At 37.0% G+C, this 18,674-nt stretch overlaps 1 protein-coding gene across 1 annotated transcript; it reads right to left on the bottom strand.

The window, feature by feature from the left end:
* Positions 1-838: 838 nt before the first annotated feature.
* Positions 839-16,906, bottom strand: LOC133030158 (alanine--tRNA ligase). Its single transcript, XM_061102416.1, has 23 exons — positions 16,471-16,906; positions 16,093-16,331; positions 15,421-15,561; positions 14,903-15,049; positions 14,465-14,617; positions 14,148-14,277; positions 13,311-13,407; positions 12,828-12,948; positions 12,286-12,345; positions 12,032-12,082; positions 11,866-11,961; positions 11,624-11,725; positions 11,346-11,468; positions 3,677-3,820; positions 3,480-3,551; positions 3,320-3,395; positions 2,993-3,135; positions 2,802-2,910; positions 2,490-2,677; positions 1,917-2,006; positions 1,630-1,812; positions 1,316-1,495; positions 839-1,183 (listed from the first exon to the last, which is right to left on the bottom strand). Exons 1-23 carry the CDS (start codon positions 16,775-16,777, stop codon positions 1,112-1,114), a joined length of 3,024 nt encoding a protein of 1,007 aa, XP_060958399.1. The 5' UTR covers positions 16,778-16,906; the 3' UTR covers positions 839-1,111.
* Positions 16,907-18,674: the final 1,768 nt, after the last annotated feature.

Genomic DNA, 18,674 nt, shown 5'->3' with positions numbered 1-18,674 from the left:
TTGATCCAATGGTCAAGAATAAAATACCCATACATGGATAATACCCACATACCCATATAAGTGCCTATCTAACGGCAATTCTTGGTTTAACAGAATATTCTTAAAAATAAAAAGAATATTCTGTTAAATTTAACGATTAGGTTTGATCTCCCGTTAACAAATAAACCCAATAATTAAACCCAAAAAATTAAACAATCTTTTAAATATTAATAATCTTTTTTTAAATGAAAAAAATCATTTTACCCACATATCTCTCTAACAAACCTATTTTGAGAGAATATTAATATTTTTTTTTATTTATTTTTTAAAAAAGAAAAATCTTTATATATTAAAGTTAACATTACGTTATCTAATATTTTCTCTGGATAAGCATAGGAAGCAGAAATACCACTTCTATCTTTGTGTGATTGCAGATATACCACTTCTGTCATTGACCCACTTTTTAGCTTTATAAATAGAGATGTTCATATAATATTAACACTTTACAGAATATTTATAAATATAAACTTACATTACAATGCTATGTTAAAAAAAGAACTAAATAGAATAATCTACTACTCCAATAATAAATTTATTTACAATTTTATAATTACACTAATATTATTTTTAATACATTATTAAATAATATTTCAAATATAAATATTTAATTTTTTCAAACAAAAAATTTGTAATCTTTAAAAATAAAATACATTCAAAATCTTAAAAATACCAAAATCTTAAATAAAACTAGCAATACGTGGCTCGGCACGTACATTCACCTAGTATATATATATATATAAATATAAATACACTACATGGTAGTAGTTGAAGTGTTCAACCCATAAGCAGTTAGACAAGCTTAGAGAAAATCAACAGACCATCATCATTATGTAAATAAGTTACATTTTGTTCAATAATGGTATAATTTATAAATTTAACAATGAAATAGCTCTTGTATCTCTAATATTATTGTTGTACTTCAACAAAAAAACACCTATGTCAATTGAAGACAATGCTTCTCAAATAAATTATCATGGGAATTTCCTCACCAATTCCTATAGGCCAGTCCAGCCTAGAGACAACCCCCTATTGTTTGTTCCGAAAAGAAAAAGGTCGTGTGCCATGGCGTTCCTCATTTCAATTTCATCCCTGCAAATGATGCTGCAAGAGACATGGCCTCTTGTACATGTGATGCATCTGTTCCCTGAAAATTCAAAAAACAAATGTATACCATAAGATGTACGGACATCACAATCAGACTTCTTGATTCACTTTTATAAAGAGAGAGACTTAACTTTAAGCGATTATGTCGTCCAAAGATAACTAATTAACTAACCTGGCCAGTAGCAAGACCACCTTTTCCCTTGCCGCACCTTCCTTTAAGGGGCTCCAAAGCTGCCGCCAACCAGTCTGTCACCTCCAATAGCTTACTTTTGTCTCCTTTCTCGGGAACTCCCGCGCACACCACAGCTTTATTTGTGGTTTCATCTGTGCTGAATACCATTGCAGATATCCCCTGTTGTACATCCATCATTATTGTTTTAGAATTTACCGAGTCTTAAACTAAAGTTCGCTCGTCAAGTTTTTAAGTTGTCTACCTAAGTTAAGAATAATCCACAGAAAATAAAAAGTGAAAACTTTGCCAATAACCTTGTCCTTCATAACTTTTGAGACTGCTTCACGAACTGCAGTTACATCCAAGCCAACATCGACATTGCATATACAGTATGTCTTTCCCTCTGACAATGCATTCTCAGCAAACATAATCGTAACCTCGATAGCTTTCTGTAAATTTTGTTCAGCGATCTTCTTCTGTGCTTTTCTCACTTGACTCTACAGCAACAGAGCAAATTTATTTAAACAAGAACAATGAAGAAAGATTATGAATAAATAAATAGACAAAAAGGGAATACAATGATAAGCCTAGTTGGAAATACCTGAAGCAGGGCAATCTTGGTCCTAATATCAGCTTTCTTAGCAGCTGGGATCGGTGCAGAATCCACACGATTTTTCAAAGATGCCACTACCTGCAAATATAAAATAAATGCATAAATTCACGACTAGATATTGCAAGATCTGATGAATCATACCTTCATTTTGATGTCAATATACTTATAGACATTACCAACACAGAAAAGTGTTTTATGATGTAAAGTAATATAGTCATTATTGAAGAAGAGTCTTGTCTTAAAACTTGAACAATCTCAGATAAGACAGTCGAAAACTCAAAATATTTCAATTGAGATTTGAAGATACCTTTTTCCCCAAGTACAAGACTGGAAGAAAGAAAAAACATTGCTTATGTTTTCCAATGATGGTTCAAAGCAAACTCCTTAACTAATTATGGTGTGGGTTTTATTTCTGAAGTTTCGAAACACACTGAGAGGAAAGTTTGAATTGGAGCGGTTAAAACGGGCTATTTTGACACTTCTTGGCCTATATAACATTTTTCATGACATAAGTATCCCTATATAAAATTATAGTACATAATCGGATAGGGAAAATAGTACCTTTTCCAGCGAGCTGCCTTCTTCCCTGGATGCATCATCTACTTCCTTCTCAAGTGAGTTGGCTAAGTCTCTTGCTTCAGAAGCCATATCAGTTGTAACAGCAGTTATTCTTCTGATCCCTTTAGCAATTCCCTCCTCAGATAGAAGTGCAAAAGCCTTGGCTTCTTTTGTATTTGATATATGGGTCCCTAGACATAACCAAACGAGTAAACCTTAACACCGATAACTCCATGGAGGATTATATCGCTGCAGAAAAACTAATATAATATACATACACACACTCATATATAAAATAAAAAGCCAGATATTAACCTCCACAAAGTTCTGCAGAAATTGAGGACCATTCATCATTTTCTGGGTCAGCCAGAAGGTCATCAACTTTCTTCCCAATGGCAACCACTCTAACTGGATCTGGGTAGACCTACAAATATACTATTTTTAGCAAGACTGCACAGAACACGTCAAAAGAAAAGGAAAAAAAAGTGTCGACATAATCAACTTACTTCTCCAAAAACTGCTCGCAAACTATTGATGCGCTTAGCATCTGCCAGATTAACCTCCTTTGAAAAGACATCTAATTTTGCTTCAATTTGTTCATTCACAATATTCTCAATTTTTCTCAAATCATTAGGATCTACTGGCTTCCCTGAAAAGTTCAAGCAGAGTATTTAAGAAGTAGGCAACAGATAACCTAAGATATACACATCAATCTAAATAGCATTCTTGAAGATTGTTTGATTCTTAACGAAAAGCAAGAATAAGACATAACAAATGCTGAGGAACCTGAAAATAGAAGTTCTATCAATAGCAATAGAGAAGGCCAATCTTACCATGAGAAAAATCAAACCTAAGCTTTTCGGGAAGAACAATAGAACCCTTCTGGTCAACATGATTCCCAAGTACTTCCTGCAGTCACATTACATAATAATTTGAGAACACTTCTAAAAGAAAATCAACTCTTTGTAGCAATGAAAAATATTTCAGTATTACCCTCAATGCAAAGTTCAGCATGTGTGTGCAGGTATGATTTGGAGCTATTAACTTACGTCTTTCATAGTCAACCTGTAACAGAGAATAGAAAATAATTAGCACACCCATAATTGTATCAAAATACAACTCATTGTATCACAGACAGTGATTTACTAGCGATAATAACTACTAGATACACATCACAAAAACAGAATTACCTTGCAAATTGATTCGTCCCCTACAGACAATCTGCCATTCTTTCCAGAGCAATAACCAATATGAAGGATGAATCCTCCAAATATTTGAACATTAACAACTTGAAATGACCCAAAGGAACCTTCAAGTACTCCAGTATCAAAAATCTACAGCAGAACAGCAAAGTAAGATGCAGCATACAAAAACGAAGATTGCTTACAATACTCATATTCAAGTTACATATTCCAACTTCTAGCGACTCTGCCTTTCTAGTTTTTTTGATGTAGCAAAATATAATACTACGAGCGCATACATGTGCATGAGTACACTCAGACAACTTTCCCTTCATTTAGCTAAAAATAACCATCTTTGGTGACTACAAATACACAATAGCTAATAATCTGAATTGCTAAAAGCCCATTTAATATCATTGAACAGTGATAGCATTTGATCATTCTACATGAATAGTTTTGAATTCTTCTTCGTAGTAGTTTCGGATCTGCATGTATAGCTTATAAAATATGCTATTTGCCTTTCCCAATTGTCTGTTTTTTCTTTGTAGGTGGATTTGTACCTCTGTTGTTTGGAACTTTCCTTGTTTCCTTCTAATAATTACTTTGCTGCTTCTTTTTCTTATAAACAATTTTTTTTTTTTTGAAAAAGAGAAGAGATCCTCTTGTCTTAGACAGGATCCTCCCCGATATATATTAAAAGCCTCACTTGTGGTGGAGGAAAACCATGGTTACAATTAATAACAAAACAGAAATTCTAAGGCAATAGTACTCCCCTGCTTTGCCTCAGAAAAGGGAAAAGCTAAACAAAACCACCTACAGCCCCTAAATAATTGTCTTCCATTCTCTACATAAATCTAAAAATGATAAATCCTCAAAATGTTTGGTTCTAAAGACCCAAGTAGCTGTCCAAAATTTAACTTGCTCCCACACATCCGCTTCTGATTTAGTAGTCCCTTCAAAGATTCTGGCATTTCTTTCTAACCATACGGCCCAGATTGTTGCTAAGATCACTGTTTTCCAAAGCTTTAATCTGCGTTTGCCTCCGGTTAGCTTGGACGCTATCAATTGTGAAACAGACCCTGGCATAACCCAGGACAATTCAAACTCTGCCAACACATATCTCCATAATCGTCGGATATATTTGCAATCCAAGAACAGGTGGCCAACATCTTCTCCGCTGCCTTTGCAGCAAACGCACCACCCCGGGGAAATGTAAAGAAAAGGCTTCCTTTTTTGCACCTTGTCATGGACATTTACTTTGTCCAAAGCCACAAGCCAACCAAACACTTTAACCTTTGAAGGAACACAACTTTTCCAAAGGGTTTTTGTCCAATCCAAACCCCTAGTTGATGGATTTGATGTCAGCCAGGAGAAAGCTGATTTACAAGTGAAAACTCCAGATGGATCTGGTTTCCAAATACGGCTATCCTCCGAGATACTCAACACTTTTACATGTTCCACCTTTTGCATCAATGAAATAAGGCTTGGTAACTCTCTATCCATTAAGTGCCTTCTGAATTTGAAGTTCCAACTCTCCACCCATCCACCTGGTAACCCCTCGTCAACTATCATTTCATTTATAGGGGTGTTCCTCCCCTTTGAAATCACTGCTAAATCAGGGAATGCAGTGACCAAAGGATAATCGTCAATCCAGACGTCTTCCCAAAACCGAATTCTATCCCCTCTTCCAATTTTAAAATGTACCAAACCCAGAAACTCGTCATACAAATCTGAGATATCTCTCCACGGACCTTTAGGAGACAGACGACTTCCTTTCTTAGAGTCCCAGAAATTATCAGCCTTACCATATCTACTGACCACCACCCTATGCCACAACAAATTCTGCTCTAAGGGAAATCTCCACAACCACTTCATAAGCAAACTTTTGTTCCTTAAATCTAACCTCCCAATGCCTAAGCCTCCCTCATGTCGAGGCCTACAAACCTCGTCCCAAGCCACTAGATGATCCCCACTTGTAGACTCACTACCTTCCCAGAAAAAATCTCTCATCATCTTCTCCAATGCTTTAGTTACTGACTTAGGTGCTTTAAATAATGATAGGAAATATAAGGGAAGAGAGGATAGGACTGACTGAATGAGAGTCAACCTACCCCCTTTCGATAAAAATGCACATTTCCATCCATCGAGTCTTTTGGCACACTTGTCCAGCACTGGTTCCCAGAAACTCCATTTCCTAGGCGAACCCCCCAAGGGCAATCCTAGATATTGCAATGGCCAACTTCCTATTTCACATCCAATCCTCCTTGCAAGCCTTGAAACAATCTCCTCATCCGTACATATTCCCAACAATTGACTTTTGCTCATATTAATCTTTAGTCCAGATATAGCACAAAATGCTTCTACTAGCCTCAACAACTTGTGTAATGATTGCTCATTATCGATAAAAAATAACGTATCATCTGCAAATTGAAGGTGACTAACTTGGACTCTCTCCTTTCCTACCAAAAATCCAGAAATATTACCTGAGCTAACAGCCTTATTCGTCATTCTCCCCAGCACATCTGCCACCAGGGTAAATAGAAAGGGCGAAAGTGGGTCACCTTGTCTGAGTCCTCGCGACCCAGAAAACTTTCCCCTAGGTGCGCCATTGACAAAGACTGAGAAAGAGGTAGATGATATACAACCTTTGATCCATTTTCTCCAAGTTTCCCCAAATCCTTTCTTGCACAAAACTAAGTCCACGAATTCCCATTCGACTCGGTCATAAGCTTTTTCAAAGTCAATTTTGAAAACCAAGCCGCTTCTGCCTCTGCTTCTATAGTCTTCTACTGTCTCATTAGCAATGAGAACTGAATCCAATATTTGTCGACCTTCAACAAAGGCCGACTGAGTTTCAAGGATAGTCTCACCCAAAACATCCCTGAGTCTGATTGAGAGCATCTTAGCAATAATCTTATAAACACTTGTTATAAGGCTGATTGGTCTGTAGTCTCTAACCCTACAACTGCTAAGCTTCTTAGGAATTAGGCAAATAAATGTTTCGTTGATGCTTCCTTGAATTATGCCATCTTTTTCAAACGACTTAACAACTTTCATCAAATCTTCTTTGATTACCTCCCATTGAGACTGAAACAAGGCCAAACTGAAGCCATCTGGTCCCGGGGCTTTACTGCCTTCACAGCTGAAAACTGCCTCTCTGACTTCGCTCTCATCAAACGGTCTTTCTAAGTGCCTAGCGGAGTCATCTGGTATTGCGTGCCAGTCAATTCCTTCAACACTCCTACCCACCCTTCTTTCAGAAGTGTACAGGCTTGAGAAGAAAGAAGTTATCTCCTTGACTATTTCCTCCTTCTCCTCAATAATTGATCCATCTTCTCTTTCAATTCTTGATATTGTGTTCCTGGATTTCCTTGCATTCAACAGATTATGAAAGAACCTTGAATTTGCATCGCCTTCCTTAGCCCATTTGCACTTTGATTTCAGCCATACACCCCTTTCCTCTTCAAAGACCAATTGCTGCCATTCTTTTTTGATTGCCCTTCTTTCCTCCATTAATGAATGGTTCCACTCATCAGAAGCTTCCAAACTGTCTAAATACATTAGTCTTCTTTCCATAGCAGTTTTTATCAAGTGTTTGTTGCCGAATGTCTTTTTGCTCCATTCCTTAATTTTTCCTTTGACTTCCCTCAATTTACTCATAAACTTAGTGCCCTCCCAACCGGATCCTTCAGTCTTCTGCCACCAACTCTCAAAACTCCTGGAGAACATATTATGCTCTAGCCATTGATTATCAAAACGAAAAGGACTAGGACCCCAAGAAGGGGGGTTGGAGTCGAGTACAACTGGACTATGATCCGATACAATCCTAACCAACATCTCTTGTCTCACAAAAGTGAACGCATTGCTCCAATTGTTGGTGAAAAGGAATCTGTCCAGCCTACAACAGATCGGCTTACTTCGAAAGTTCGACCAAGTAAACTTTCCATTATTCAAATTTGGGTCCATTAGCTTCAATTCTCGCACCAATTGATCGAACATCTTCATACTCTTAGTCCAAGAGTTACTATTTAGTTTCTCTTGCAGCCTCCTAACCACATTAAAATCCCCTCCTAAACACCACATATCACCACAAATTGCACTTAGGCCAGCCATCTCATCCCAAAAAGCTAACCTATCTTTGTATGAACATGGACCATAGACCCCAGAGAACCACCACGGTCTTCGATCTTCGGCTTCAATCAATACTGAAATTGAAAATTCGCCGACCATGGACTCCAAAACCTTGATACGTCTAGTATCCCATACTAACAACGTACCTCCTGATCTTCCTATGGCAGGCATCAAAATCCACGCTTTAAAACGGGATCTCCAAATACTGCCAATGAACTTCCTGTCAACAGCTGTCTTCTTCACTTCTTGTAACACCACCAAATCCGGATTCACCTTACTGATTGTAGCCTTGATCGCCTTTCTCTTCATCTTGTCTCCACTTCCTCTAACATTCCAAGTTAGGATTCTCATATTGATCTTTTTGGAAGCCCTTCTTTTTTCTGACCTTTCTCATAATTTATATTAAAAGTCAAGTTTTTGAGTTCTCTATTGCTCTTCCTTCCACTCTTGAGGCACTGAATTTTATGTTTCTCTACATTCTCATTAAGTATTAGATTCATGCCCAAATCTGCCATGGATTTAACTAAATCTATTTCAGAAAATAACAAAGTCTCTCTCTCTTCTGGGTCGGCCAAATCCACTCTTGCAGTCTTAGCAGCAAGCTCACGGGGTTCTGAGCCTCTTTTAAGACTATCATCCTCTGGCCAAAGCTCCTTGATATGACATACAATATCTTCAATTTTTTCATCTTCTTCTGTACAAGAATCATCTTCTTCTTCCGAATCATCCTCTGCTGAACTGAATTCATTAATTCCTTCCACACTTGGGTCTTCATCCTTCTCCAATTCCTCAAAATGATCTTCCCCGACTATAGGCTCAAATACTACCTCGCTGTCAAAAGAAATGGATTTTCTTTTCCTAAGGTATACTTTCAGCTTTCTTTCACTGATGGCTTCCTCCTCAAGTAGAACTTGTTCCGATTCTTGTATCACTGAGTTCGACCTTATTCTTCCTCTAGCATTGAAGTCTTCCCATAAATTAATATCTGCACTTCTAAACTCTTCTCTTCTCTTCGGTCTAACTATCTTGAGAATACCTTCAAAAATGATGTTTATATTATCCATAGTAGCTTTTACTTGTCTTGAAGAAGGCACCCGAACTTGCTTTTGGTCCAGTAAAATAGTAAAAGGGCCCAAGTGTTTGTAATTAAATTGGCCCATGTCACTTCTCATCACCTCCAATCCCATTAAAGGGACAATTTCCCTCACTGACCCACTTAAAATCTGGCCCATACTAACCTTTGGCCCCAAACACTCCAAATAATTAATATTTGGCCACTCCCTAACACATATACGGCCCATCTCCATTAAAATCATTAAAATCATTAATATTTGGCCCCTTTTATTAAATGACTTAATCATTAATTGATTAAATCCAATTGAATCCAGGCCCAACAACCTCTTTGGGACACATAGAGGGTTTGTCCCACTAACACCATTAATCCACGTGTCATAAGGGTGGAGAAGAATCATCACAACTGGTGCTTTATCCACATACTTACCACATAAATTTTGAAATAACCGACCAAAAATTCTCTTAAGAGTCACTTCTTCTTTCTTTTTGGCTTTTCCAACACAAGGCACATCAATGAAGACCGAACGGCACTCCTCCTCAAAACTCTCAGCCGTACGACTTAAATGTCCTTGTTCGTGTCCTACGGCCTCCACAGCAGCTTTTCTCTGCACACTAAATGACTTTTCGACTTCGCCTGCCTCGGGAGTCGAACTCTCATTAAATGCGTTAAGATTACAGCAGCTATCCACCTCGAGAACTGATGTGACATCAATTGTCTGCCCCCACCGTCTTCTCGGCTTCTTTCTCAATGTAGTTGGACTCCACCGACGTCTGGTTCTCCGACATCTGAGCACCATCTTCGTTCTGAACATTAATGGCCTCACCGTCCTTCATTACCTCCGTATATCGATCAGCTCCTGCATCTTCCCTCGTCGTTCCCTCAGTCAGACCCTCTTCAAACCCCTCATCATCATTTTCAATCAACCGACACATAGCCGTATCTTGAAACCAGAGGGTGCTGAACCCTCCATTAAATCTGTAGTTTCTATAGTTGAGTTTGAAAAATTTCAAAACCAGATGAAGATTGTCAATTGTTACTGCTAAGATCTCAGGAATAAAACCATCGGAGTGTCCCTCCGATTTCAATCTTAAGTGGGGCAAAAAATTCATTTCAGCCGTCTCCTTATCAACGTCTAATAGGCCTCCGCATAGAGCACCAATCTTCCTCATCGTTTTCATCCTCCAAAGGCTTATGGGAGAACCTTCGATCCCAATCCAAGATCCCCTACAATCAATCTTCACATCTTTGCTCTGTTTTTCGAGCGACCAATTGACAAAGGTCACTACTGCACACGCACCTGCCACTTTCTTCTGTTTTAACTTCAGCAATTCCTCCTTTTCATTTTCATCCTTGCACCATATAATTGTCCTATCATCAAACAACTGACTTACTTCGAGTTTTTTCCCCAATTCCATAGATAAATTAAAGAAAATACAACTCCAAGAACTTTCACTGTTGTCTCTGAACATAATAACCGCCAACTTCCAGTCTTTAGTGCATTGTTTAGCACTTAAATATTCTGTGAAATTTTTCTGGTTGAGCCGCTTTGCTGGAAAATTATTTTTAAACCAAAATCCTGGCTTGAAGGATGGTAAAAAATCCCATTCACCAAGATTGCCATATTTCATATTCCTCTGTTGCTTCTGGTGTCGTCCACTCTCTTCCCTGGCTTTGCTTCCATATTTTTGTGGTGCTACCTCTTTATCCACTGACTGTTTTACCACATTAGCCCATGAAGCTTTATTGCTTGCCACAGGGATATCTTCTATTCGCCCCATGGGCTTTCTTCTCAATAAGCTGCTAAGACAATCTTCGAACTCCCTCCAGCCTCTCGCCTCCTTTTCTTCAGGTACGATCACCATCTTTACCATGTTGTTTCTCAGTACAGAGATCTTAAGAAATACACCCTTCGTATTCTGGAAGACCTCCAAGAAGCAGCTGATTGTATAGTTCCGAAAGGATCTTTTGAATGAGTTCCGCTGCCTTCCATCTTTTTTCTGTATCTCCTCCAAATTTTCCAGAATCCAAGCAGCTGCATCAATTGTTACAGCTATCTCGAATCCTGCTATTCTAGTCCTCTCGCAAATTCTCACCATTCCACCATCATTGGATAATGTTAGCATGAACACTTTGTGTTCAGTTCTGAAGCTCCAATACCTATGTGGCCTTGGACTAACAGACTCAGAACACTTCTCACCTCCAAAACCAGTGGGGTCATGGATGTTTTCTTCCCATGACCAGTGGGGCCACAGTGCCGGGACGACCAATACTTGTCATGGCCAGGAAGGCCATTGAAGGATCGTACGTGCATGAGTTCTCTCAAAAGTAGGAGAGAGAAGAGAGCATTTTTTTATCCTAAATGAAAACAATTGAGTCTTTTTTCTTATAAACAATTAATAACAGGAAAAAAATTTATCATACTTAATTAGTGTAGTACCAATAGAAAAAAAAATAAAAACAGGACTATATTACCTGACCACCTTGCTCGGCATAGAAACTTGTCGAGCTTAAAACTATACCAACTTCGACATCCGCAGAAACACTATCAACAAATTCAGAACCCGTATAAATTGCTTTTACTGTAGTCTTGTGGTCCTGAAATGATGGGCACAGAACCAGTGTAAACAACATTTGTTACTCTTGTGCACTAGAAGTAAAACTAATGCTTGCCAGTGGTGTAACAGTAGTCAAATATCTAAAGATATCAGCTATATATACATAAGAAAATAGTAACAATCAGTGGCATTAACCTTGAACCAAGTAAATTTGAAGCTATCATCTGTTGCTGCAATCCCCCTGTGATGCAACGCTGCAGTAGCATCAGCATCCATAACTATAGCACCACCAGATTGCTGCAAAAATATCATTACAAAATTCTTAAAAGAACTACTCTACTCCATTCACCAAAATTCTTGAAATTTGAAGTATTTAATGACAAACAAAAATTATGTTAATTGGATGTATTACAGAGAACACGGGGAAGAAATAATACCTTATTTTGAGCATTTCTTGATCTTTCCCTTGCCTCATCCATGGCTTTATTAAAACCATCAACATTAACTTGTAAGCCCCTTTCTTCTGCCATTAACTGCAAGACAAAGTTATCAGGATATGATACTTAAAACACTCACCAGAAAACAATTATGAACTCCGTGTACCTGAGTCAAATCTAGTGGGAAACCAAATGTGTCCCACAAGACAAAAGCATCCTACACCACGAACAATAACAGAGTTAATACAACAATGAACAAAATGAAGGATAAGTAAAAGCCACATGACTTTTGTTGCAGTAAGAAACAAACTTTGTAAGCAAAAGAAAATAAGAGAGAATTATTTCTCCCGTAATTGTTTCCTTGTAAGAAACAATTTGTAACAAAAAGAAAATAAGAACTTTTTTTTGGATATTACTTGCCTGTCCACTTAATGTCTTCCCTTCTACATCCTGAGCAGCTTTCTTAAACTTCTCAATTCCCTAAAAAGACAAGTGGGTGATTGAATTAGCTTTGTTGCACATAAAAAAAATGTTACTATGGTGGATATGGTATGAACTCTAGAAAGAAAATCAAGAAAAACCATCATTTATTTAATCCCCTCAAGATGCCACCTCACATAAATACAACCTATATGGAATTGTTTCCAAGCTTCAGATGATGTAATAGACAGCAAATAAAAGTAGACTCTGAAAATAATTATAATGCCTCACACAAAGAGATCATAGTAGTTTGCATATAGCATTAATCAGTGAAGTGTATAGCTTGCAACAAAAGTGACTAGAATTACTATAGCAACAGCCCAAAAGACTGATCAACCACTAATTAAGAGGAGCAACAACCATTGAGTTTTTGATGGAAAACTTCAGTTCTTGTTTATTTGAAAGACAAAAACCAAAATTTAAGCATTTTTTTTCCTTTTCAGATGTTTGGCCTCTAGTATAAAGATAATAAAAATGCTCACCTTAAGTAAGGTCTTCCCAAAACTAGCTTCCTCGTCAGCAATGATCTCCCTAATGCGCACTTCATGTTGTTTTAGCTCTGGAAATACATCACCCATTACTTTCACAAGAATGTCTACAAGCCTGCAATCAAAAATCATGTTAACAACAAAGCAAATTTGAAAGGTAGAAGAAAAAATTCATATCTCGTATGGCATGTTGAAGAGATAGAAATAGAAAAAGAGCATAAAAAAATAGCAGTAATCTTAGGAAAATGGTCCTTCAAATGAATAAACTACAAACAATAGCGGAACACAAAAAAATACAACACAACAAAGACTCCCCCATACACAAAAATTCAATCAACTGCATAAAGCAAAGGATTTTAATAATAGATTCTTCACACTGAACCCAAAATCTCTGGGTGACAGGATACTCTAGATAGCTACTTGGGAAATAATGGTAGTCATCTTATTCTTAGTGAAGCGAGAAGTATCGGTTTTTACCCATGAAAAAATCCTTCTTGCGCTTTGAGAACCTCACTTCCATAACGAACAGCTCGTCGAAGAATACGCCTAAGAACATATTCACGACCCTCATTGCCTGGTAGTAAGTAAAATGTCCCATGTCAAAACTAGAAATCAATCAGAAATCATTGCCTAAGAACACTCTAAATTGATGAATGTTATTTGAATATCATGAGAAGTAAAAATAGCTCAAATGACTAAAGAACAAGAGACGGCATGTAGTGAAGAATTTACTCTATGAAAGGGAAAAACGGATAGCAAACCAAAAAAAAAAACGTATTTTAACTGGCAAATTCATACATCAACTTTCATTTGAAATTGACATTAACTAAATCTTTCCTTTTTATTTCTCTAGGAAACAATGCCAACATAAGAAACAAAATATTCCGTAGAAAGAATAGTTTAAGTGGACTGGAAAGATGTTTACAATAGAATTTGTTTAGTAGTTTTTATGTTTTTTTTTTTTTTGAAAAAAAGAGAAGAGATCCTCTTGTCTTAGACAGGATCCTCCCCTAGTAGTTTTTATGTTTTTTTCCCACTATCTATGATATACATAATATTGGTTTTTAAAAACTTTATTTTCCTTTCTTTTTAAATTTTCTCTTCATTGATTTTTATATAATTACTTATCTTAACTTTCATATCCCCTTCTGCACTGGTCATCCAAAGTAAATCGATAGAGAAGGACAATAAAATTGAATAGGTGTATAAATAAGCAACTAATAAAATGCACAACCACATCTAATATTAAGGTTTAAGATATGTGATCTCAAATGTAAAATTAAAAATACAATGAGCAAATAAGATTTGTTGTACCAGGGCAAGAGCCATCAGCTATGGCAAAAGAAAGTGTTCTTATGTGATCCGCCACAACTCTGTATGCCATGTCAATTTTGTCTACATCTTCTGCTCCAACTTTCCCACTATATGGTCGAGCCCCAGTTGTCTACAAATAAGTAGAAAGGAAAATAGTGTATTCAAATACACATGAATAAATGTAACATTCCAACTTACACCATGTATATATGATGTAGCTGTTGAAAAACAAACTTTACCATAAACCACAAATGAACCTGAAGAGAAGGAAAAATAAAATGCTACAAAATAATAGAAGAAAACATAATAGATTTTACCTTTTGAATGGCATCAAATATGGGTAAGAAAACATCAGTATCATAATTGCTCATCTTGTTTTGGAGTATAGAAGTCAATCTCTCAAAACCCATCCCAGTATCAACATGCTTAGCAGGCAAAGGCTTTAGTGAGCCATCACTTTCCCGATTGAACTATTGAAGAATGACAAAACAAAAGAAAAAACAAATCAATTGGTTTTTTCTGTACAATGCCTCGAAATATAATCAATCACGCAGTAAAAAAAAAATGCAATGCTATTTCAGCAAATCGTGCACAGACTCACAAAGTATCATCAGAAGAAAAATGAAACATAACTTCATTTGTATAAGCTTTCAAAAACAGCTCAAATATTTAATTGCTGAATTCTACTAAACCAGAAATCGTAATTTATACCAAAAAAAATAAAGTCGCCTTCAAAACAAATATCACCAATATACCTGTATAAAGACAAGGTTCCAAATCTCAATGCATGTAGGATCATCGTTGTTAACTAGGGAGGCGGCATCACGATTACCAATTCTATCATAGTGTATCTCAGTGCATGGTCCGCATGGACCAGTGTCACCCATCTCCCAGAAATTGTCCTATCAAGTGAAAAGATTTGAGAATCAAATAGAAATAAATTGCGGCACTAGTTTCAAATTAATGTGCTCCTTCATCATTAGTTAGAGGAGACAAAGACAATTACACATTATTGATGATATAACTAAAAAAGGAGGCTGTCCTTTCCCTTTCTATTTATAGATCCATGAGTTGGAACAAGCTTGAGCATAGCCTAATCCTTTATGATTTAATATTTCTCTTTCTTTTGGCTCTTTAATGTTTTAATTCAGAAAGCAATGAAATAAACATATATTCTGAAGTTGCAAAATGCTATCAAGAATCTATTGCAATGCATGTGAAAAGGCTCTTCTCTTCTTAAAATGCAAGAAACATTATATGTATAATAGCATACTTTACAGCCAAATGGTAGAACACGTTCAGATGGTAAAAATTGGAGCCATATATCTCTGGCTTCGTTGTCAGGGGCTAGACCAGCTTTCTCATCACCACCAAAATAGGTAGCATAAATCCGTTCAGTAGGAAGTTTATAAACCTGTAAGTATAAGAAAAAATTATTGTTTTCAAAAATATATTTAAATTCCCATTTTCATTATTAAGCAACAAAAGGGTAGTGCAAGTTTAAAGCCAATAAAAGCAGGAATCTAAGCAGTTATTGGTCTTGAATTCAATACGAGTTTGTTATCAACGTTTTCGTGCTTTGTACAAGCTTTTGTAAGTTATTTTGGCAACATGTAATTGTACATGCTGGTCTCTTTAGATCCATCTATGGCTGCAAGGTCGAAGTTGTTCGATATGAAGCGGTCTCTACTACTCCCTACCATTCTTCCAGCGAAAGTTTATTGAGTGAGGTTTATATTCTTACTTTTATATTCATACAATACAGTCCAGTTAATGATTGAAACAACACAAACTTATACAGCATGAGTAATCAATATTATGCCTTCATATGTTGAAGAACAACAGTATTATTTAACTAGTCTAAATTCAGTTATCCAAACTGACAAATTTCATCAATTTTCTTTAGTAACAAAAAGTAAGTGGTTGTGTAAGCAGATGCACTTGCCTCAGTAAGAAGTTCCCAAGCCCAACCAATAGCTTCTTTCTTAAAATAATCCCCAAAAGACCAATTTCCAAGCATCTCAAAGAAGGTGTGGTGGTAAGTGTCTTTCCCTACGTCGTCGAGGTCATTGTGTTTCCCACCAGCTCGAATACATTTCTGAGTATTGCAAGCTCGAGTCAGCTTACTCAAGGCAGTATTGGGATCAGCAGTCCCCAAAAATATCGGCTTGTATTGATTCATCCCTGCCATTTCAATTCTTCCGTCAAACAAGACGATTAATAAACCAATAAAAAAAACAACACTTTCCCTCATTTTCCCAATAACCAAATGTTCCGAGCAAAATAAATCAAACTTCCAATCATCGAAATAAATTGAACTGACCGGCATTGGCGAACAGGAGGGTTGGATCGTTGTGAGGAACAACAGGACTGGACTTCCAGAAAACGTGATCCTTGGCCTGAAAGAAGCTGATGAAGGTGTCCCTGACGCGGTTGGCAGGCCAGTCAGCGACCTGGGAATCGAGGCCAGGGAGTTGGGACCCCATGGGAGGGTGAAGCGAGGGGGAAGATGAGAGAAGTGAAGAAGAGGAGGATGAGAAGAAGAGTGAGAAAGGCGGCGGCGGCAAAGAAGAAGGGTTAGCTATGGCTATGGCTATTCCACGAAATCCTCGTCTCACCACCTCATTCATTCATTCATTCTTCCTTTCTTTCTTATTTGTTTTGTTTTTAACTTCAACGCTAAACTTCGTTCTTTGGATTTATGCCCCTATTATGTCACACCTCACACGAATATTATCTCATCAACTACACAATTTAATATGTCTCCTAAATGGAGGTTTTTTTAGGGATTTTCTAAATGAGAAATTTGTGTCATAAATAAATACTTAATTGTGACTGTTAGACTTCGTGATTCGCAAAGGGAAAGATTAGGAGTTGTGCAATTTCATATTTAAAATTGTGTAGATATAGAATTGTATAGTTGAAGAGGTATTGGTACTACCTATATCAACATCTTGTTTTAAAATAACTTTACGGTTAAGTGTGCTTGATCTGGGGTAATTTCAAGATAGATGATTTCTTGGAAAAAAGTGTGCTAGTGAGGACAAAATACCCTAGAAATTTATTGGTCTATAGAGCTAGTATGAGGCTCAATAGAGACTTGAAGCAAAAACGTTATATTGATGTGCTTAGCCAAAATAGAATTTTAGGAGTTTTGGCATTATTTTTTTATTTTTTGTTATTAGAAAATAATTTTTGTAGTTTTCAAAATGCAATTATATGTTTGGTTAATGTTTTCTAAAAATTATTTTTAATTTTTTTTACTTTATAAAAAATTTTAATATTACACACTTCGACACGAATTCAATCCTACCCTAACCCTGGTATGGATTTGAATTTGGTCTCAATCCCAAACCCATCTCGAAACCGGACAAGGACCTAGACTTGAACCCTGACCACAGTGTTGACCCTTAGGCATCAACCATGGACATGAACCTGGATTTGGACCCCGAACTCAGACTTTGGACATGACCTCATCCTGGGCTCGAGTATGTGAAAGAAAGTATCAAAAAAATTGCTTTTTAATTAAAAAAATAACTTAATTTTCAAAATAATTGGTCAAACTCTGCCTATTGGCTTTTAGAAATAATTTTTATTTTTTAAAAGTGAAAATAATATTTAAGTGATATAGTTAAACACTCTTTTAGTTTTTTTATTTTAAAAAATAAAAATGTGTTCCGTAACTTTTTTTATTTTTCAATTTTTTATATAAAAAAAATCCATATAAATGTCTCGTAAATTTTTTTTTTTTTTTTAAGTTAGCTAAGACAAAATGGGTTAAGGGTTGGGAGTGAGATTTGAGTGCAAGTTAAGGGTTTAGGTTGAGATCCATGTCTAAGTTGAGGTCCCTTAAAAGGATTATTCTAATACACTCCAATCTGTTTTATCATTGAAGAGAATTTTTTAGTCTATTTTTTTATCTGTTATATTGTAGTAATTTGAGACAATAAGTAAAGGGAAATTTGATTTTCTATACTTAAAAAACTAAAATATTTTATTCTTAAACCAATGCATTTTAAACTAAAAAGAAATATGACATTTTTTTCAAAACCTCATAAATACCCCTCAAACTCTCCCTGCATCTCTCTTTCTCTCTCTATCTCGGCATCCCACAACCCCAGGTCCGATGGTCGGACCATGGGGTCCGATTTTTTTTTTCCTTTCAGTTTGAGAAAGACGAAGAGAGGGGGGGGGGGGGGGTCCGATGGTCGGACCATGGGATCCGATGGGTCCGATTGGTCGGACCCCATGGTCCGACCATCAGACCTGGGCTTTTTTTTTCTTTTCAATTTCAGAGAGACGAAGAGAGAGAGGGGCTGGGTCCGAGAGAGGGGGGCTGGGTCGGAGGTGGTCGGAGGTGGTGGAGGTGAGCCGTGGTGGTGCGTTTGGGTGGTCTGAGAGAGGGGGCTGGGTCGGAGGTGGTGGTGCGGTGATTTAGTGCGGCGTTTGGGTGGTCCGAGAGAGGGGGTTGGGTCGGAGGTGGTGGTGCGGCGTTTGGGTGATTTGGTGCGGGTGGTCGGAGGTGGT

Source organism: Cannabis sativa, chromosome 8 (genome assembly GCF_029168945.1).
Source record: "Cannabis sativa cultivar Pink pepper isolate KNU-18-1 chromosome 8, ASM2916894v1, whole genome shotgun sequence".
In the NCBI taxonomy this organism is placed as follows: domain Eukaryota; kingdom Viridiplantae; phylum Streptophyta; class Magnoliopsida; order Rosales; family Cannabaceae; genus Cannabis; species Cannabis sativa.
Note: the sequence above shows the minus strand (reverse complement) of the source record. Positions and strands in the feature narration are given on the sequence as shown.

Coding starts and splice junctions, on each gene's coding strand:
- LOC133030158 (XM_061102416.1), bottom strand. CDS start 16,777: ATGAATGAGGTGGTGAGACGAGGATTTCGTGGAATAGCCATAGCCATA. Junction 3,136..3,319: donor TAGGTTTGATTTTTCTCATG/GTAAGATTGGCC, acceptor TGAACTTTTCAG/GGAAGCCAGTAGATCCTAAT. Junction 1,184..1,315: donor GTGGTCTTGCTACTGGCCAG/GTTAGTTAATTA, acceptor TTGAATTTTCAG/GGAACAGATGCATCACATGT.